The 23245-nt window shown below is 37.6% G+C and overlaps 1 protein-coding gene across 1 annotated transcript in view; it reads right to left on the bottom strand.

Moving 5' to 3' along the window:
• LOC311077564 (uncharacterized protein) overlaps positions 1–23245 on the bottom strand; it is a 90507-nt gene that overhangs the window by 11154 nt on the left and 56108 nt on the right. Inside the window, exons 15-20 of the mRNA XM_084106090.1 lie at positions 21438–21576; positions 14317–14408; positions 11841–12001; positions 5538–5689; positions 3302–3358; positions 2354–2391 (exon numbers count right to left, since the gene is read on the bottom strand). Of these exons, the coding sequence (XP_083962216.1) occupies positions 2354–2391; positions 3302–3358; positions 5538–5689; positions 11841–12001; positions 14317–14408; positions 21438–21576 (639 nt within the window). The remainder of the gene's footprint in view (positions 1–2353; positions 2392–3301; positions 3359–5537; positions 5690–11840; positions 12002–14316; positions 14409–21437; positions 21577–23245) is intronic.

The following is a 23245-nucleotide window of genomic DNA, read 5'->3' as shown; positions in this document are numbered from 1 at the left end:
GAAAACAAAACCAGCGAGCGAAATACCGGAGTGAACATGGCTGTGAACGACTTTTGCAGATTATGTGAAGTAAATCTACGCATCCACGGTACAATCAGCGTCTACGTCACAGCTCTCAGCCCGCCCTCTGTTCGTTGATTGGCCGGCTGTTTTGAGGCCGGAGGAATACTGGGAGCAAGGAGACTAAATCCTCCTCGCCCACTCTCTATACCCTCTTGGGATTTGTCTCTGGTCCTTTCGGCTCTTCAGAGACCACCCTTTGAGCCTCTGCAATCTGCTGAGTTAAAAATCCTGTCCTTTAAGACAGTTCTCCTGGTTGCATTGGCCTCCATCAAGAGGGTAGAGGACCTGCATGCATTTTCGGTCGACGAATCGTGCCTAGAATTCGGCCCGGATAACTCTCACGTGATCCTGAGACCCCGGCCCGGATACGTGCCCAAGGTTCCTACCACTCCCTTCCGGGACCAGGTAGTGAACCTGCAAGCGCTGCCTTCGGAGGAGGCAGACCCAGCCCTGGCTTTTCTCTGTCCCGTTCGCGCTCTGCGTCTGTACGTGGACAGAACGCAAAGCCTCAGGACCTCAGATCAGCTCTTCGTCTGTTACGGAGGCCAGCAGAAAGGGAAGGCTGTCTCCAAGCAGAGGATGGCCCACTGGATAGTGGATGCCATCGCCTTGGCTTACGAAGCCCAAGGCGTGCCCTGCCCGCCTGGGTTGAAAGCCCACTCCACTAGGAGTGTCGCTTCTTCCTGGGCGCTGGCTCACGGCACCTCGCTGACAGACATCTGTAGAGCTGCGGGCTGGGCGACACCTAACACGTTCGCTAGGTTTTATAGCTTACGTGTTGAGCCGGTTTCTTCCTGTGTGCTCGCTTCTACTAGCCGGTAACACCGAAGTTCCCGCTCTAGTGTCGGCTTGCTGCGCCACTCCCTTCCTAGGAACGGATAAGTGCGCTTTTTACTCCAGTCGAGTTCCCCACTTGGCGAGCCCTGTGAGTTCCTCTGCACCCCTTCGGCAGTCGGACGTTGCGGAGCGTCCAACGCCAGGTCTAGTGCTTGTATGCTTGTGTAGCTTGTACTAGGCTGGGTTCCATATGTGGTGATCCCTGCGGCGATCCCATATGTGTATTCTTCCACGACCAGCTCCCTGCGGTGAGCCCGTGTCTTCCCTTGGCAGAGCCCGCTCTGCCGTCACTGTCCGGTGTGTCTCCCCCTTCGGGTGGAGCCACCCCAGTGACATTCCATATGTTGCACTGCCCCTTCGGCCAGTCCATATGTGTATTCTCCACATGTTACCTCCCTTCGGGCAGGATGTGGCTCCGCAGCGTTCTTTCCCCTGGAAAGGTACGCTTTCCCAGTGTTATCCAAGAGTTCCTCTGTGTGGGGTATAATGGAACAGCAGTTGAACTCCCTCTACGCAGGCCTTCCGCCCCAGCAGTTGGGGGTCTGAGAGTCTTGCGTAGGGCGCTGGATGTGGCAGCAACCGTGGCGTTTTCCATGGGATCCCAATTACGTCGTCAAGTCGACGTTACGTCGAACGTGAGCGACTGAAAGGGAACGTCTCGGTTACTGTTGTAACCCTCGTTCCCTGAAGGAGGGAACGGGAGACGTAACGTCCCGTCGCCACCGTTGCTGACCATCGCTGCATGGCCGTCACAAATCTCGGCTCCTCAGCGAAAAACAATGTGTGCGTGCGCCCGCTTCCTGTTTATACCCGCGCGGCGGGGCGGGGCGCGTGACTCGATTCACGCACGCCAACGTTCATTGGCTCGTTCTGTAGACACTCGAAGTTGATAGGGCTCCCTGAAGTGATCCCAATTACGTCGTCACGTCGACGTTACGTCTCCCGTAATTCTTTAGCTCCGCCCACACGGCAATCCTCCAGCCGCAACGTTCATTGGCTCGTTCTGTAGACACTCGAAGTTGATAGGGCTCCCTGAAGTGATCCCAATTACGTCGTCACGTCGACGTTACGTCTCCCGTAATTCTTTAGCTCCGCCCACACGGCAATCCTCCAGCCGCTCGTTTTGTTCCGGAAAGACTCGGAACAGCCTGTCTTTCTTTTATAAATATAATAAAACTAAAGACTTTTTGGAGATATGAAGGATGCAATACTACTCTATAGGTACTCAAGATTAACATGAAATTGACTGAAACTGAGTGTTTCACCCCCCCCTTTAAACTCTGTAGAGTGGGGCCATATGTGCTCTGAGCAGTGTTGATTTAACACTGGGGATTTTGCTGTGTGAGTTTCGATCCCCATGCAACTCAATACTCAACTGCCATTGGCTCTTCTGCGTTCGAGGGGCTTACTGATAGGTCAATTGTATGTTATACAAGAGAGTTTTGGTGCTTACCTTCCATGTTTCATCTAACACCTGACACTTTTTTTCACCTGGAAAAAAAACAGGGGTTATTATATTATATATTTTACTTTTTTTAACAACTAAGAAAGTGAGAACTAATTTTTAAACTATTATGTGAATATTAAGATATTAAGGAATCTAACTAAATCTTTAGATCTAACTAAATTTAGATCTAAATCTAAATAATAACACACAAAAAAAAAACAGAGTAAATAGATTTCTGGAGTAACTTTCAAAAACTGCTTTTTATCTAGTCAGCTTAACAAGTTTGTTTCAACATGTCTTTCTGTCAGCCAAACTGTGCTTCTCTTATTTCAGGCCTGATATGATTTTTTTTTTTTTTACTGCTTTAAATTATATTTAGTAATTTAGCAAGAAAAGTATACAATCTCAAACTATACAGGAAAATGAAACGAACAGTTAAACACTGTTGCCAGTAATTTACTGTTAATTGTACAGTTCTTTACTGTAATATACAGTATGTTACTGTAAAAATGCACTAAATTAAACTTGTGTTAACTAATTTCAGTTGCAGAAACCGACTGCCTTAAATTGACCAACTGTGATTTAAATGTATTTAATCCTCCTCTGCTGAAATCTTTTCTCTTAAGATGATTTAATTTAAGGCTGTGGCTGAAGTCAGTTTTTGTTCTTGTGTTTCTCTGTCCTTCAGTGATTCTGCTTGTTAACAGCAGGGGTTCATCACTAATGCTGAATCACCACTTAATTAATCACTTAATTATCTCATTAACTTCAACACTGCTTCAGTGTTACTTTAACACCCTGTAGTTGGACATATGTGTACACTGAGGGATGTTCATTTAACACTGGGGATTTTGCTGTGTATTAATTTTATTTTCAAATACATTATGCCCAAGTGAACACTCGACTGACTACAAACATTGTAATGAGAGTGAGACCAGTAGAGTGAGAACTTACCACGCCGGACTTTACGGATGAACTTGTCCTTAAACACGTAAGAGAACGGACCATGTCCTTAAAGAAAACAACATAACAGTAAATTTTTATTGTCTTCATTAGACATTCATTACATCTTATTTCATGTAAAAAGTATTGGCAAACTCTGTCCTGAAGGGCCACAGACCTGCAGAGTTTAGCTCTAACCCTAATCAAAAACACCTGAACGAGCTAATCATTGTCTTCTGGATTACTGGCAGGTAAGTTTTATTAGGGTTGGAGCTAAACCAGAGATTGTCTTATTATAGGGAGGTGAGAGGGTCTGTGGGTCTGTTTACACGACAGAACTTTTTGTGTGTTTTGGCCGTTCGTTTACACGACAACAGCGTTTTGGGTTAGCCTGGCTCTGCCCTCCTACATACTTCCGCTCAATTTTAACTTTCCTTCAGTACTCTGTCTGGGTTTGCAGTATATTCTTGGGTTTTCTCAGGTCAATTGTTTACTGGTCCAATAAGCGAACAGAGGGAGTGGCTGAGACATGACGTTGAGGTGCGCTAGCTTGAGTTGTAGACATACGTCTCGACAAACTGTTAGTTATTGGTTATGGCAGATCCAGAGTGACTCTGGGCAGATCAAATAGTTATAAACTTCAACAGAGTACCCGCCTTCAAGGAAGTTAACGCTTGTCAATGGAGAGAGGCCAGACTCTCTGTACAAATGAAATGTATGAGAGTCTTTTGGGTGCCTGAAAATGCTACATTTTGGACTGCATTTATATAGCGCTTTCACAGACCTATGGCCACCAAAGCGCTTTACATATAGCCTTACATTCACCCATTCACTCACTCATTCATACACAGACAGCGGTGTCAGCCATGCAAGGCGCCATCCAGCTCGTCGGGAGCAGCTGGGGTTAGGTGTCTTGCTCATGGACACCTCGACACTCGGTCAGGCCAACCTTCCGGTTTGTAGACAACCTACATGAACCACTGAGCCACTGCCGCCCCAAAAACAGGTTTTTGAAAACGGTCTCTGTGTAAACAACAAAAACGTGAATCTGTAAAGACGAGGACGTCATGCACATGCGCATTACGTGTTCAGTCTATAGTGATTCATCTCCATCTAGTGGCCTGGCAGCAGAATACAGCATTTTTAGTCATTTTCGTGGATCTGTGTGAATGGGGATTGTTTTGAAAATGGTGTCGTTTGTACACGGAAAACTCAAAGGAAAAACTTCTCCATTTTAAGCATATCGTTGTTGTGTAAACGTACCCTTCATCTCTTACCAATGGAGAAAGCGTAACAGCAAATTTTAATCACGTGACACACCTCAGCCTATTGTGTAATGTCAGTGCCCACAGTTCAGTGCAGTAACTCTTATACTTGGTGTTATATAGCTAGTAAAGGTAAAGTAGGACTGCATTGTTTGTGGAATGTGCTTTACTGCAGAAACAAGCGTGAATATTTCTATTAGCTGCAAAGTACTAGTCACTGCAGCCCAAAAAAAAACAAAAAAAAAAAACAACCTACATTGAACATTACACTAAAAACGTAATTGTAATTTAATACATATTTAATTCATTAAAATTATATGTATTTTGTTTTACCATCATTCATTAAAAAGCGTTTTTATAATCATCCTTAGGCACACAGCAGTCATATCATTAAAGTGCGAGATTAACCTGGCAGCGATAGAAAGAACACCATGTTTTATTTTTTATTAATTAAACAATATAACACAATATTTGTAATTAAATTGTTAATTTTCTCTTTATTCATTAAAATGCATAATATCAGAGTCATATGCATGCAGTTATAATAGTCATCACAATTCAAGTCTTATCATTACTGGTTCAAGCCAAAATATATTTTTTACTTTCTTTAGACAACATACAATATCACTCAATATCACTATTAAATATGATGGTAATGCCGTCAATGAGTCTTACCTGTCGCGACATTCCCTTTGCCGTCTCTTATAAAATAACCTTTTTATCATTGTAAAATCTACATATCATTCCCAACAAAATAATTTTTTAGCATAAAACATGTTGAAGATTAGTGTACAGGCAGTCAATTCAGTAAATGAGCTGTTTCCTCACAAAAGCGTATTATTCAGTGTAGTGAAGCCTTTTCTCCATTGACATCCATTAAAAAAGCAGCCTCTGCTCTCCTTCCCTGCGTATCAGCACAGCCACTGCCACAGATCATTTTTAGTATATATTTTCCACTAAAAGTGGATGTTTCTGGCACTCACCTAAATTATAGCACAGAGCAGCAATTTGGACACACAATATGTCTTGATCCTGTATCTCCTGCTTCTCTTTTAGATCCTTCGGTTTATTTTTAAGATCCTTTTGTTGTTTCTCTTGCAGAACTTTGCCCAGACGTCCTGCTAAATATGCAGCACTGCACAAACAGTCAAAACAACAATTTTAAACAAAACACAGGATACATCCAGCTTTTACATTGTTTGATCAATTTAATGATGAATGGATTTAGAATAAATTAGAACATGGTAAAGTTTTGTAAAGTAAAAAAAAAAAGTGTTTCTCATAGCAACACTCAAATTAAGTTAAATATTTTATTCTAATAATAATAAAAATAAATATTATACATAACACTTTTAAGAGCACGCAACAATGTAAAACAATACACTTTAAATATGAAAATAAATTACAAAATAGAAGAGATCACGAAAAAAAAAAAAAAAGACTAGATTTACAAAATAATTGTATTTATTTATTTATTTGATTTCATCCTTTTTTCCAGAAAGGTCACATTAAGATAAAAAAAAAAGAAATCCCACAAATCCACAAACAAAATATTATGGTAAACTACTGGCAACAGTGTTGATCTCTTGGCCATTGACTTTTTAACATCAGTTTTTTTTTTTCATCTGGTTGCTATAACTATGTCCGTCCGTCCGTCCGTCCGTGAGATTTTGGCTTGTGACGTCGGAGTATGTGCTGTTATCTCCTTTGTTTGATGTCAGATTATGAGCCGCTATCCTTTGTGTACATGGGGCGAGTCTGTGCAATGGCTTATAGCATGTATACAGATACATGCACAGTTATCCCACTATATTGCAGAACAGAATGCAATACTGTTGCAGAATGCAGAATGCAATACTACGCCGGTCACTGCTTATGACAACATGTTGTTATCCCGGAACCGGTAATAACCTTTTTTCAGGCTTCTGATTGGCCAACATGGCTTTACGGGCTATAGGGTTATAGTGACACCTGTTGGTTTGGCATGCTCTTGACAGCGCTTCATAGTGTGTTTTTGCATTTTCATGTGGACATAGATTTTTATTTATTTTTTACTGTGCTTGTGTAGACGTGATTTATTTTTAAAATGAAGGAGGAAAAACTCAGTTTATAAAATACTCATGTACGTGTGGACTAGGCCTCAGAAGCACCCGTTGTTTACTTCGTTCTGTGATTCTGTTTATTATCATCAGGCGTTCATCACTAATGGTCAATCATCACTTAATTAATCAATTAATTATCTCATTAACTTCAACACTATTTCAGGCCTTGACCACACTAATATGTTTTCATTTGATAACGCATCCTTTTCTCTCCATTTTGGTCTTATGTTCACACTTTAAACGGCATTTTTATTAATGAAAACAAAGTTTTTTGAAAACGCCATTTTTGGGTTGTAGTGTGGACTGTGATACCGGAGGTATTTAAAAGCGATGACGTAAGTTTAGTCATGTGATACATTGTAGGCTACTAATAGATATTCATGTTTATTCCGGTATTGTGCCTGTTATGTGCTATTCACTTCCACACTGTTGCTAAAATGTGTTACTTTGTACAGTATTTATATCACAGTCCTGCAAAGATGACAGAAAATGTACTCACATTTGCTGTCCTGCAGTAAAACATGAGAGCGGTTGTAGGGCTGGGCGATTTAAATCGCGATATTGTTATGCACATCTCGTCAGTAAAGCCGGTTCCTTGATTAGTAGTAAATCACCATCACCTGCTTTCAGATGAAGCGGCATTTACTACAAAGAGCCGTAGTTAACTGACAAGCTGAGCCAAATCACATCAATATCGCGGACGTATCGCCAGCGATATTTAATGCGATATGGCTCAGCTTGTCAGTTAACTACGGCTCTTTGTACACAGCAAACACTCCTGTGTTAAATTAACACTCCTGGGAGTGTATGAGTCCACACTCAAGAGTGTTTAAGTTAATGAGATAATTAAGTGATTATTTTAGTGATGATTGAACATTATTGAAGACACCTGATGTTAACAAGCAGAATCACTGAAGGAGAAAATCTCAAATTGTAAGCCACCGTTATGACGATCAATGGTTGCTTTAGTTGGACTCTTGACCCATATATTATTAACTTTAGATTTTGTTTGGCTGTTGTATCTGGCTTATAATCGCCAGTTGAACAAAGAAAAAAGTGATCTGATGCTGTTGGTTATATTATGACAATCATCATTTGAACTTGATCACTGAACTCATTAAGATCCTTCTTTCTGACTTCGATTTATGTTGTTGGTTACAGCATAACTGTGAATCTGCATAAATGACCAGAATTTTTGATATAATATAAAGGATTTCTTAAAAGTTGTTTAAAAAAGAAAATCATTCTTTTAGGCACACACAGATGTCAAGATTCAGCCTATGCATCTCAACAATGGTGACGAGCAGAATATTCAATTAGGAAAAGTCAATTACATAGACAATTCAGATCATAATTTATTCATACCGCAATGCATGATGGGAGCCATTAATGAGTTGTGATTGGTGGCAGCCACTGCAATATGTTTTATTATTGTCACCATTGTTGAGATTCACAGGCTGATTATTGATGTATGTGTTTTAAATGAATTTGTCCGAATATCTTTTTATCAGAACAATGTTTATTAAATATTTAGAATTAAAGTACTGATAATCGTAGGCTGAAGAATCACAAAACTGCTGCTAACAAGTTAAATCAAACTATCTCAATAAGTTTCATTTTGCAGATCACAGTATGATTATGTCAAAACATAACCAACACTATAAGATAACATTTTACTTTGTTAATTTAACTGTTATAAATCAATAACAGCAGACAAACAACTGTAAACATTAAAGTAAACATATAATGGTCTAGAGCCCAACTAAAGCAAACACCCATCACCTTAATGGTAACTTACAATTTGTGATTTTCTCCTTCAGTGATTCTGCTTGTTAACATCAGGTGTCTTCAATAATGCTCAATCATCACTAAATGAATCACTTAATTATCTCCTCAGCCCTAAATGCCGCTCCATCTGAAAGCAGGTGATGGTGATTTACTAATAATCAAGGAACCGGCTTTACTGACGAGATGCACATAACAATATCGCGATTTAAATCGCCCAGCCCTAAGCGGTTGCGTTTTAGACCAAATATATAATGGTGAGTGAGTGCGACCTGGATGCTTCAAGTCAAGTCAAGTCAAGTTTATTTATATAGCGCTTTTCACAACACAGGTTGTATCAAAGCAGCTTCACAGTATTAAATTAAAATAATACATCAATGTTTGTTTCTAGTGGAAAACGTCCACGTTTGGTAATGCTGATCAATAGTATTGTTGATTGATTAATTAAATTAAATTAAATATCCCCAATATCTCCAACTGAGCAAGCCAAAGGCAACAGTGGCAAGGAACCGAAAAACTCCATCAGGTGACCTAATGGAGAAAAAAAAACCTTGGGAGAACCCAGGCTCAGTCGGGGACCAGATCTCCTCTGGCGTTTATGAACTAGAGGTCGGATTTAACTGTAAGATTAAAAATATTATATGAATGCCTGGCTGAAGAGATGCATCTTTAATCTAGTTTTAAACTGGGAGAGCGAGTCTGAGCAACGAACAGTATCAGGAAGGCTATTCCAGAGTTTTGGAGCTAAATGTGAAAATGCTCTCCCTCCTTTGGTTGATCTGGATATCCTAGGTATGACCAAAAGCCTCGAATTTAGTGATCTTAAAGAGCATGATGATTGTAGGGCGATAGAAGATCCATTAAATAGACTGGAGCTAAGCCATTTAGGGCTTTATAAGTCAGTAGCAATACCTTGTAGTTAATACGGGACTTTATAGGTAACCAATGTAGTGATGATAAAATTGGTGTTATATGATCATATTTTCTTGATCTAGTAAGAACTCTAGCGGCGGCATTTTGGACTAACTGTAGCTTGTTTATGGAGGATGCAGGACAACCAGCTAAAAAAGCATTACAGTAATCTAGTCTCGAGGTCATGAATGCATGAACTAACTTTTCTGCATCAGAAACTGATAGGATATTACGTAGCTTAGCAATGTTTCTAAGGTGGAAAAAGGCTGTTCTTGTAACATATGAAATATGATTTTCAAAAGACAGGTTGCAGTCTAGTATAACACCCAGGTCTTTTACTGTAGAGGATAAAGTAACAGGACATCCTACTATGTTAAAGTTGTATTATGAGAGGTTTTGTGGGTGGTTTTTTGAACCGATGATTAGTACCTCTGTCTTGTCTGGATTTAATAAAAGAAAATTGCGCGTCATCCAATCTTTTATATCTTTGACACACTCTGTCAGTTTGGATAATTTAGCATTTTCATCTGGCCGTGATGAAATATAGATTTGAGTGTCATCAGCATAATAATGGAAACTAATTCTATGTTTCCTTATAATATTTCCAAGTGGCAGCATATATATTGAGAATAACAGAGGGCCCAACACAGATCCCTGCGGCACTCCATAGTTTACTGGAATTATGATCGATTTTTCTCCATTTAAATAGACAAAATAGTAGCGGTCAGTAGTGGTTGCACGACTACTGATTTCTGCTAGTCGATTTCTTATCAAAACAATACTTGAGTTACTCGAATACTCGTCATTCATGCTACTGTAAATGAAAAGACATGAAATAGCTAGATCTTATCAATAAACATTTATTAATTCATAGCCTAATGCAACAATTACATAAGTAAACTCTCAAAACATTATAATTTAATTTTTTAATTTTCATGTAACAGTCTAAAGCCAAATAAATAGCCGTTCTTGCCTTTTCTTGCCATTTCAGACGTCTGCTTCTAGGGGCCGTTCACATATCGCGTCTTTTCCGCGCTCAAGGTCGTTATTTCAAATGTAGGCTACGCGCGGTGAGCGCGCTCATAATGAAAGCAACATGGTGCGCTAGTTTTTCCAGGCGGGTTTTTCCTTCTCATCTCCAGAAATATATCTAGTAGTAAAGCTAATGCAAGGGCTAGAAATAAATTAATCCTTTGCTGAATGATAACTTCTTCGTCGTCATCATGGAGAGCACAGTTTGGTTGCATAGCAACAACAGACGCGCAAGCGCTTGTAGGAGACAGCGGCACGGCCGTGCGCTTTCCACACGTTTTTGGCCCATTACAATATTTTTGTCATCCTTGATGAAATACTTCCACACATCTGACGTGTGGTGTCTGTTGGTGACGTTCGCCATTTTTAATTAATTTATGGTTAATGGACGCTCGAGTAGTCGATTGTTTCCGACAGCGTCGACTAGTGGTTGAAGTAGTCGATCTATCGACTACTCGACTAGTCTATGCAAGCCCTAGCGGTCAGATAAATATGATCTAAACCAGCTTAATTCTTGTCTTTGAACACCAGTATAATTTTGTAGTCGATCTAAGAGTATTGTGTGATCTATAGTATCGAACGCAGCACTTAGATCAAGTAAAACTAGTATTGAGATACAGCCTTGGTCAGAAGCTAATTGTAAATCATTTGTGATTTTAACGAGCACAGTTTCAGTGCTATGATCCAGACTGAAACTTTTCATAGATATCATTTTCTTGCAAGAAAGAGCCCAGTTGAGTGGACACAACTTTTTCTAGTATTTTAGACATAAAAGGAAGGTTTGAAATGGGTCTATAATTTGCTAGATTATGTGGGTCTAATTGTGGTTTCTTAATGAGAGGTTTTATAACTGCCAGTTTAAATGTTCTTGGAACATGACCTAAAGATAAAGATGAGTTAATAATATTGAGGACAGGCTCTTCCACTATAGATACTACTTCTTTCAGTAGTTTAGTTGGTATAGGATCTAATAAACATGTTGTTGTTTTAGATGAAGTGATAAGTTTATTTAACTCTTTTTGTTCTATAGTTGTAAAGCACTGTAATTGTTCTTGCGGGGGGATAATTGAGGCTGAATTATAAGGTGCGATTGAGGATTGAACGTTTACAATTGTGGTTCTGATGCTTTCTATTTTCTCAGTGAAGAAGTTCATGAAATCATTACTACTAAACTGTAACGGGATATTTTGTTCAGGTGACGTCTGTTTATTTGTTAGTCTAGCCACGGTGTTAAATAAAAACCTTGGATTATTTTGGTTATTTTCTATTAGTTTGCGGAGGTGCTCAGCCCTGGCTGCTTTTAGGGCCTTTTTATAACGTGACATACTGTCTTTCCTTTTCGGATGTGAAGGCAGCATTAGTATGCCCTTTTTTGTTACCAATGTTTGTCACCTTTCCAGTTCCAAAAAAATTACTAAGTTTCTTAAAAAATGTATTGCTTTATTTGTACATTACCCAAGTGAGTGTTCGAAGCGGGTGTGAGTGGCTCCCGGATACACCAAATATGTTCCTCCAAGTTGTTTGATGTGACGGAGTCTCTGAAACTGAGGAGTGTCGATGATCTTCACTAGCAGGGGGTGCAGCGCAATCTGACCATGAATAGGGTCGTGGAAAATCTACAGGACAGAAAAGAGTAAATACTATATGCTGTTCTTGGTTTAGAAGTGCACCAGGAAAAGTGAGGTTTCGGACAATATCAGCATTTTTTGGACAGCAGCAACTATGAAAACATATTCTATTAAATAATTCATTAATTTAGAACATGGACTAATACAGCCATTTCCGAAGCATCCCTGAACTGTGTTCTCATTGATCTGTTAACCTTATTTGACTAGTCAATCAGTAAAACTATAGACGTGTTTATGCAATAATATATATTTTTTTTTTAAAATCATCACCCTGTCAACACGTTGATCTCACAGTGATCTCTCCATATGATCACAATGTGAGTTCACAGTGAGCTAAAAGTGTAACCATATTATGGCCACAAAATTACTCACCCCAGCTAGAAATGTTATTGGACATGGACTCCAACATCGTTCAGACGTCACATTTTGGTTGAAAATTAAATTGGGTTGACGTGTAAACATCGGATGTCAGGCTCCAACATCATTAAACAACTCCACAAACAGCATTACCAGCTCCACCTATTACTAAACAGACTTTATTTCTGTCATTGAAGTGTGGAAAAGTTCTTATTGAGATTAACAGAGGTTTAGATATTGATGATTTATTGAAACGAATAGTTTGGTGTGATGTTACCATTATGGTGATCAGTGTTTGCTTTAGTTGGGCAGTTTGACTTGATTTTTAATGTTAAGTTTTTCTCTGGCTACTGTAAATATTTGTTATGGCAAGAACAGTAAGAGAAAATGTGATCAGATGATGTCAGCTATTTGATGATGATGATGATGATGATGATATAATCATTATGTAATGCACTGATCAGCTTCTAGTGGAAGTTAGACTGTTTCACAAAAATAAAGACTGATTTAATTTAGACAAAAAAAATTAGACACCTTACCCCCAGGCTAATTTAGGTCTAAGATTCTCCTGGGCAACCAGCAGTAACAATCAGTTACATTACAAACAGCCAAAAGGGGGAAATGGCTCATAATTTGTGGTTTGCTGACAACGTTATGGAGAGAGCTATGATAATGGAAAGGGTTTTTAGGGACTGCAGTAACCTACTGGAAATATATAAAAATGAGGACTTCATCGGTCAGAACCATGTTTTTGTATCTTTTCTGTACGTCTTTAACGCTCCGCTCAGCGGTCTGATTAACACTGTTAAAGGAGAACTCCGGTCAATTTTAACATTGAGCTCATTTTTTTGTAAATTTGGAGTGCTGTCAATACAGAGAACAACGACAAAAATTGGTGTTGCCTACACCGTGTTATTCTCTTTTTAAAATTTGCACCCTGTTGACTTCAATGGGGCAATATTTAAACCTGCTTTTAGCCTCTTAACATCCTTGATGTGTCATTACAAGTGCACAGGTCATGTGAGTGATTCCTTCGGAGTGAACGTGAGTCAATCTGACTGCAGTAGATATGAAAGATAGGGATAAAAATGATGTTTATTCAGCCAGCGCAAATACCTGTATTTACATCCTGTTTTCGGTCGAAGTCCATAGTAATCAATTGTCGAGTTCACGCGCGTGATCATAGGTACTAAACCAATGCGCGTGAACTCGAAAAGATTGAAGATTGAAAAAAAGAGGATAACACGGTGTAGGCAACACCGATTTTTGTCGTTGTTCTCTGTACTGACAGCACTCCAAATGTACAAAAAAATGAGCTCAATGTTAAAATTGAACGGAGTTCTCCTTTAACTGTCGTAGCAATCTTTTTCCAAATTAAACATTTCTTCTTGTTACTACTTTCTCCGCTAAATTACCCAAGTAAAATGCCCTTGTAACTGTTATACTCCTCCAAACACATATTTTCCGCTGGGGTAGACTGCAATGAGCGGTTGAATGCGCTTACTCGATCCGCCATGTTTTTTGTTTTGAAAAGTGTCTTATTTACCCAGAATGCATTGCAGTGTAGTCCTACTTAAGATAGTCAGAGTCTTAAGTGCTTTGTGAAACAGTCTGATTTAGATGTCTATCTGAAGTCTGACTATATCTAAGCCATAGTCAAAGTCTATCTTTGTGAAACCGGCCCCAATAAATTAGCTACAGAAAACATTATAAGAACAGAACATAATGCTCTCAAAACATTCATAGAACAATAACATTTCTAGCTGGGATGAGCTCATATTGTGGTCATAGTTTGAGCACACAGTGAGAGCGCTGTTACACTTTTAGATCATTGTGAACTGGGTTCTGACCATGACAATCACAACATGATTCAGTTGCATCATACTGTAACTGCAGGTGTTTTCAGATCAAAGTGTTGACTGGGTTTATATCATTCATAGTCTTACCTTGTCTGAAGATTGATCTCCTCCTCCTCCTCCTTCATCATCATCATCTTCTTCTTCTTCTTCTTCTTCTTCTTCGTCTCCGTCTCCGTCTCCTTCAATGAAAAATATAAGTAGCCAATACAATAAACAAATTATTGTGGTATTAATTAGCCCACAAATAATATTTATTTTAAAGCCTAAACACATTTATTTAAAGAAAAACACCAGCGTTGGGCATTTATCGGTATTTATTTAAGTGTTGGGTTCGGCTAATTGTGACTTTGTTCAGCACCCTTAACATATTGAATTATTGATAGAAATTAAATGGGTCACATATTTATCATCGGCGTCGCAATAGGAGTCACATTGATACCCATCTTATCACTTTTGAAATGTACAAATGAAAAAAGCAGACAGCAATAATCATCAATTTGCATGTCACTCATGCAGAGTTAAAGCAAACACGGCTTCAGTCATGCTGTGCAGATATTCGGTCCCAGTTGCAAGTTTCAGACATCTTGACGCTTACCATATAAACCCGCAGCATGTGCTGTATATATAATTAATTAATAATTTGACATGTTTCCAATTCAGTTATTGAGCTCTATGACGGCGTTTAGTGCCATGAGCAATCATCATGGAAAGAGAGTAAAAAGTAATAAAAGTCAATAAAATAAGAATAATGTTGTAGCATTATGTGATTAAAGTCATAAGGAAAGCAATGATGGTTCTAACGAGGCCACAGTTGCATCTAGTAGATCAGGGATTCCCAAAGTGTGGTACGCGAGCTACCACCAGGGGGTGTGCGAGAGGAAAAATGTAATGGCGGTCTGTTTTTTTAAGTGGGATTTTTCCATACAATAAAAAACATGAAGAGTAAACATTTCCTTTGTAAATTCCTTTTCCTTTTATTTTAAATAAAAAAACTATAATTTATTAGTTTTTGATAAAACAAATACATATGAAATGCACAACGACACACACAAACTCTCCACGCACATACTTATATGAAACGCGAGCACACACACACACAAACTCGCGCACATACACATACTCAATGTGACCCGAGCACACACACACACACACACAGTAGCCTACCATAAAGATGTGGAAAAGTCGGATCAAAAGTATGGCTACATTTCTCCAGGCTCGATGCCAACAGCGCGCGATGCAGTTTTTTGCGGTAAAATAATAGCTGCAAAGACTATGTAAAATATTTTACATAGTATATTTTACATAATATAAAGGCTGTAAAATATTTTTTTCTTACACTTGCAAGGCGATTTACACCTTTACAAATCTTCTCTTGCGCATACAAATTTAATTTACGCTTGCAATCTTATGTACACTTTCACAAATCTTACCCTGCTCATGCAATTTATTATGACATCATTTTACCTTCATAAAAGACCGGTACCGCGACAAATATGATGAAATAAGACCTTGACAGTGCACAGAGTAAACATAAGAGCAGAAAGTTGCTCCGTCTTCGACTGGTAAATGAAGAGATACCTTGTTGATCAGTCTGACAGTGTTTATATTGCAATAATGACCTACTGAATGTACACTGCCGTTCAAAAATTTGTTGGTTAGTCAGAATTTTTTTTCAGTAAGGATGCATTAAAGGGATAGTTCACTTTGAAATAAAATGTTGGTATGTTTTAGCTTACCTCAAGGGCATCCAAGATGTAGGTGTCTTTTTTTCCGCAGTAGTTTCAATTTTGATATATTTAGGTCAATATCTAGGGTATAGATATATACACTAGACGTCGCCTTGGCTACTGCAGTTCATCACAGCAAAAACTCCAGTGTTAAATTAACACTCCTGGGAGTACATGTGAGACCACACTTGTAGAGTGTAAAGTGTTAAAATATGAGTGTTAAATTAACACTCAAGAGTGTTAAAGTTAATGAGATAATTAAGTGATTAATTTAGTGATGATTGAGCATTATTGAAGACACCTGATGATAACAAGCAGAATCACTGAAGGAGAAAATCACAAATTGTAAGTTACCATTATGGTGATGATTGTTTGCTTTAGTTGGGCTCTTGACCATTATATGTTTACTTTAGATTTTGCTTGTCTGCTGTTATTGATTTATAACAGTCAGATGAACAAATAAAAAATGTGATCTGATAGTGTTTGTTATGTTTTGACATAATCATGTTGTGATCTGAAAAACTAAACTTTTGAGATAGTTTGTATTTGTTAATTACAGCAGCTCTGTGACTCTACAGCATATGATTATCAGTATTTTTCATGTAATCCAAAATACTTAATTAACATTGTTCTGATCAAAAGACTTTCAAATTAATGAATTTATTTAGAAACACAGACATCAATAATCAGCCTGTGAATCTCAACAATGGTGACAATAATAAAGCATGTTGCAGTGGCTGCCACCAATCACAACTCATTAATGGCTCCCATCATGCATTGCGGTATGAATAAATTATGATCTGAATTGTCTATGTCAGGGGTGCCCAATCCTGCTCCTGGCAATCGACTGTCCTGCACAGTTCATCTCCAACCCTAATACACCTGAAGCAACCAATTAAGGTATTCAGAGCACGCCAGGATCACTTGAAAATTAAAGGCAGGTGTGTTTGATTAGGGTTGGAGATGAACTGTGCAGGACAGTCGATCGCCAGGAGCAGGATTGGGCACCCCTGGTTTATGTAATTTACTTTTCCTAATTGAATATTCTGCTCATCACCATTGTTGAGATGCATTGACTGAATCTTGACATCTGTGTGTGCCTAAAAGAAAGATTTTTTTTTTTTCAAAACAACTTTTAAGAAGTCCTTTGTATTATATCTAAAATTCTGGATATTTATGCAGAATCACAGTTATGCTGTAACCAACAACATAAATCTAAGTCGGAAATATGAGTTCAGTGATCAAGTTCAAATGATGAATGTCATAATATAACCAACACCATCAGATCACTTTTTTTCGTTGTTCATCTGACTGTTATAACTCAGATACAACAACCAAACAAAATCTAAAGTTAATAATATAAGGGTCAAGAGCCCAACTAAAGCAAACAATCATCGCCATAATGGTGGCTTACAATTTGTGATTTTCTCCTTCAGTGATTCTGCTTGTTAACATCAGGTGTCTTCAATAATGATCAATCATCACTCAATTAATCACTTAATTATCTCATTAACTTTAACACTCTTGAGTGTTAATTTAACACTCATATTTTAACACTTTACACTCTACAAGTGTGGTCTCACATGTACTCCCAGGAGTGTTAATTTAACACTGGAGTTTTTGCTGTGATTGGAACGAAACCGTAGCCAAGGCGACATCTATGTATATATCTATACCCGCCCGCGCCCTCAGATCATTTGGACGCGGCTGTGTTCAAGAGATAACAACGATATAAATACTGTTCGTTTTCTCACACAAACCGCTCGTTTCGTGTCTTAGGCCATCAATGTGTACTTACGATGGGGAATTGTTTAATTTGGACGATGGGGAATTGTTTTAATTTGGACTTTGTGCATGCTCTTTGAGACAGTGACCACAGACCTGCATGAAATGACTGACAGACAAGAACGGTTTGACCTAAAAATATCAAAATTGAAACTACTGCGGAAAAAAAGACACATACATCTTGGATGCCCTTGAGGTAAGCTAAAACATACCAAAATTTATTTTCAAAGTGAACTATCCCTTTAAAGTGATCAAAAGTGACCTTAAAACATGTCACATGTGTAATGTTACAAGATATTTCGTTTTTAAATAAATGCTGTTAAAATTCTTTTAAAAATTTTATACATAGTATAAGAATCATGAAAAAAAATTATAGTTTCCAAAATGCAAACTGTTTTCATATTTCTGAAGGTTCATGTGAAACTGAAGTAATGATTTTGAAAATTCATCTTTGACATCACATGAATAAATTACATTTTGAAACATATTCAAATAAGATTTTAATACTCACAAAATTTCACAATATTACAAGTTGTACTGTATTTTTGATCAAACAAATTGGTGAGCTCTTTTATATAAAAAAAATATTGTTCAAAATATTGTTGTTTATTTTATGTTTGAGCATATGCTCTTTGTTAATTATGTTGTGGATCGTGTGTAGGCTAATTTTATTGTCGCACTTGAAAAGTATCAGATTGATCCTCGTTTTTATTTATTTTATCTATTTCGGAGCCTATTCTCTTTAATGTTGTGGATCGTTTGTAACTTCATTGCAATTTAATTCAATGTACTGTCGTTCTAATTTCCATAACCGTTGTGTTATGATGATGATGCTAGCTCCACGGTAATTTACGGTCATTTAATATTGCGGCAATGTTTCTTTTACGCGGCTGAAAATAACCGTGCTTTCTGTTACTGAGCCTGTGTCTGTCACTCGTCCTCTTAAAAGTGGAAGCTTGTGCATAGCTTTGTTGCATTATATTGAAACTTTGTTGATGTTGTTATTGTCATGTGTGTTCTGGTTATTTGCGCATGATTAAACATGAGTCTTTATATGGCGATAAAACAAAGCTTTGTTTCTTTATTTTTTTGAAGTGGGGATTGGGGGTGCGCCAACCCGGTTGGGACATAGTACACTGTTAGACCTTACCGGGTTTTTTTACACTAAAATACTGTTAATTGTACAGTTCTTTATTGTAATCTAGTTTGTTTCTGTAAAAATGCACTAAATTATAGTTAACTAATTACACTTGCAGAAACCGACTGCCTTAAATTGACCATCTGTCATTTAAATGTATTAACTAAAATTTATAATGCATTAATAATGTGAGCAAAGTATTACTGTGAACTTCTTTCATTTGAGACCACTAAAAAACTATTGTACATAAAAAGATTTCCACTGGACCAGCAACTACACAGTCACCACCTGTTAAATAAAGCAACATGCAGCAAATCATCAATGTTTGCAGATCTTCTCCTGGACTGAAGCACAGGCTCTACTCTTCTGCACAATAGTGACCCAAAAAATTTATTTTACAGTAAACTACTGGCAACAGTGTTGCCAGTATAAACCTGTTTTATAACTTACAGTTTATTACTGTTAAAATACATTTTGTGGGTGTGTCTTTTTTTATCTTACACAGTTAACCCTTTCAACCCCACAGGGAAATCCACACTACAAGTAAAAAGTAACGATGCAGTGAGATAATTAAGGGAATATTTAAGTGATTGTAAGCAGAATCACTGAAGAAAAGAGAAACACAAGAACAGAAAATAGAGAAACACAATAACTACGACTGACTTCCAGCCATTACACATTATTACACTTATTATTAACCAGTATGACTTTATTTCTGTCATACAGAAGTTGTTATTGAGATGTTTAATTGAAAATGTTTGGTTTGAAGTTACCGTTATAGAGATCAGTGCTTGCTTTAGTTGGGATGCTGATGCTAAAACATTAGTTTTTCGTTTGCTGCTTGAGCTGTGTTTTTGCAAGTCACACTTGTGCGCACACAGTTTATGAATGACTGCAGTTATAATGATTATGATGACAAAATTATCATATTGCCTGTTCATTCACTAAGGAATTCATTCTCAGTTATTCAGAGTTTAATCCTCAATCAAAAGTGTTACATTACCACCACTGTGAAAACGCAGCAATAAGATACAATGACTCTTTTTTTTTTTTAACACATGATGCATAAGCAGAGAAACAGAGCTACACTGTGTTTTAGAAACACAGAGATATCACAATTTAGCACAATAATCTCAACAATGGTGGCAATATTTATTTTTTATTATTATTATTATTATTCATGCAGCAGTGCATGCTGGGAGTTTTATATTATCCTGGAACCCAGCATGCATTGCGACATGAAACTTTTCACCATTGTTGAGATTGGGGAGCTGATTGTTGATATCTGTGTGTGTCTGAACCAAGCAGGAGTAAAATAAAATTGAATGCACTATATGATTACAATATTCTTCAGAAGACCTGATTACAGAAATATTGATTTCATTTAGTAGATTCACAAATATATGCTAAATATGAGATAACTATAATTTCAATTATTATATACAGAAAAGATCAGAGAATCAGACATGTCCAGCATGATTGTGACATCATCACAAAATCCATAAACACCTGATCATCTTCTTGACTTTTTCTTGCCATAACAAATGTGTTTTATAAACTCACTGTTACAGCAGCCAGAGAGAGATGAAAGGTAAGAAGTCCAGGGACAAGAGACTAACTAAAGCAAATACTGATCTCCATCATGGTGACAAAATTTTTTATTAATAACTAAATCTCTGTTAATTCTCTACAAGAACTTTTGTACATGTATGAAAGAAATAATCGTAAACTGGTTTGTAAACTGGTTTCACACTCAGTGTGGCTGGAAGTCAGTTGTAGTTTTTGTGTTTCTCTTTTTTCTGTAGACACACCCACAAAATGTATTTTAACAGTAATAAACTGTAAGTTATAAAACAGGTTTATACTGGCAACACTGTTGCCAGTAGTTTACTGTAAAATTAATTTTTTGGGTCACCATTGTGCAGAAGAGTAGAGCCTGTGCTTCAGTCCAGGAGAAGATCTACAAACATTGATGATATGCTGCATGTTGCTTTATTTAACAGGTGGTGACTGTGTAGTTGCTGGTCCAGTGGAAATCTTTTTATGTACAATAGTTTTTTAGTGGTCTCAAATGAAAGAAGTTCACAGCAATACTTTGCTCACATTATTAATGCATTATACATTTTAGTTAATACATTTAAATGACAGTTGGTCAATTTAAGGCAGTCGGTTTTTTGCAAGTGTAATTAGTTAACTATAATTTAGTGCATTTTTACAGAAACAAACTAGATTACAGTAAAGAACTGTACAATTAACAGTATTTTACTGGCAACAGTGTTGCCAGTATTTTACTGTAAAAAAACCCGGTAAGGTCTAACAGTGTAGATAAATGATGCTCTTGACTGTTTCGGCAAGTTTAGACAAAAGCCTTTAACTATCATGGATTGATACTATGATTTATGACTTATCACATCATGCCTGGTTAAGACACAGCATGAGTCACTTTGGATAAAAACATCTGCTAAATATGAAAATATATCAAAAGGCAGAAATAAAAATGGTAGACACAAAGACAACACACGACACATCCCTACAAATGCATATAAATGCAGAGTTACCTGAATCAATAAACTTGTTGATCTTGCACCACTCATGAAAGAACTTCTCTGCTGTCTGCTGGATGTTCTGATAATCAGCGTGTTTGTAGTACACCCTCACAAGCCATTCATGAAACTTCTTTGGCTTGAGACTGGACACCTGCAGGGATGAGATAAACCAAACACATCATGTTAAACAGAATTTCTCCAACAAAGAACATCTTTCAATTACCCTGGGATGAATTTGGGTACAGTATGTGCACCACAAACAAGAGCAAAAGCGGAAACACTTTATAATAACGTTCAGTTGTAGTCATTTACAAGTGATTAGTTAATGATTAACTAATCATTTACTAAACATGACGATTCATAAATGATTAATACATTTTTTTTTTTATTGTATGTTTTGCTCACATCAGGTGCACAGTGGTTAACGGAGGTGGAGAGTCCAGGGGTCAGAAAGTAAAAGTCCTGCCATATGTTTATTCCACCCATGAACTCACACAGCAAAAACTCCAGTGTTAAATGAACTCTCCTGGGAGTTTATTTGGCTCCACACTCAAGAGTGTTACAGTTAATTAGATAATTAAGTGATTCATTGAGTGATGATTGACCATTATTGAAGACACCTGATGTTAACAAGCAGAATCACTGAAGGAGAAAATCTATTTTTTTAAGTTACCATTATGGTGATCATTGTTGGCTTTAGTTGGGCTCTTGACCCTTAAACTAATAATGTTAGATTTTGTTTGGTTGTTGTATCTGAGTTATAACTCTCAGATGAACAAAGAGAAAAGTTGATCAGGTGGTGTTGGTTATGGTTTGACATAATCATCATTTGACCTGAATCACAAAACTCATTTAGAGAGTTAGGTGTACCTTGTTGATTGCAGCAGCCTGTGATTCTACAGTATACTATTTTCAGCATTTTCAATACAATCAAAAAGATTTCTTAAAAGTTATTCTGATCATAAGACTTTGAAAAAGTATTCTAGTTGGACACACTGACATCAATAATCAGCCTGTGAATCTCAATAATGGTGACAATAATAAAGCATGTTGCAGTGCATTCTGGGTACCACCAATCAAAACTCATTCATGGCTCCCATCATGCATTGCTCCATGAATAAATAATGAGCTTATGTTCAGAGGTGATTTGTTTGTCACCATTGTTGAGATTCATACGCTAATTCTTGATGTCCTTGTGTGCCTGTAAAGAACACTTTTTAAGATTTTTTTTTTTTGATTGATTTGATCATTTGGATTTCATTGAAAAGGCTAAAAAGGGCATGCTCGACAAGGACAGTGCTGCTATAATCCATAAGGGAAACTTAACTAAGGTGAAATTATGCTCTCATCAGGTGTCTTCAATAATGCTCAATCATCACTCAATCACTTAATTATCTCTCATTAACTTTAACACTCTTGAGTGTTACTTATAACACTCTGAGTGTGGACTATATAAACACTGAGCAGTGTTCATTTAACAATGGGGATTTTGCTGTGTACACACTACAGAAGACAGCTGTCTATTCACCTTATTTTTAACGGAAATACGGAAGCAGCCAGTTGACGGTATTTTGTGCGAGACTTCCGGTCAGGCACTTCCGGTCACTGGCGAGCTAACTCACTTTTCACCGTAGCGGTTAATCAAACAAGTGTTCGTAACAACTAACTCATCGTTATGGCTTCGAGGAAGACCAGGATTGTTTGTGCAGTTAGAGGTTGTCATAATAACTGGTATAAAATAAATATTTATTGGAGCAGGAGTGTTTTAATCATCGAAATCATTGACATTTTAATCATCAGGCGCCCTACGACAGGCGACA

This window comes from Abramis brama (assembly GCF_963993115.1).
Source record: "Abramis brama genome assembly, chromosome: 2".
Classification (NCBI taxonomy): domain Eukaryota; kingdom Metazoa; phylum Chordata; class Actinopteri; order Cypriniformes; family Leuciscidae; genus Abramis; species Abramis brama.
Note: the sequence above shows the minus strand (reverse complement) of the source record. Positions and strands in the feature narration are given on the sequence as shown.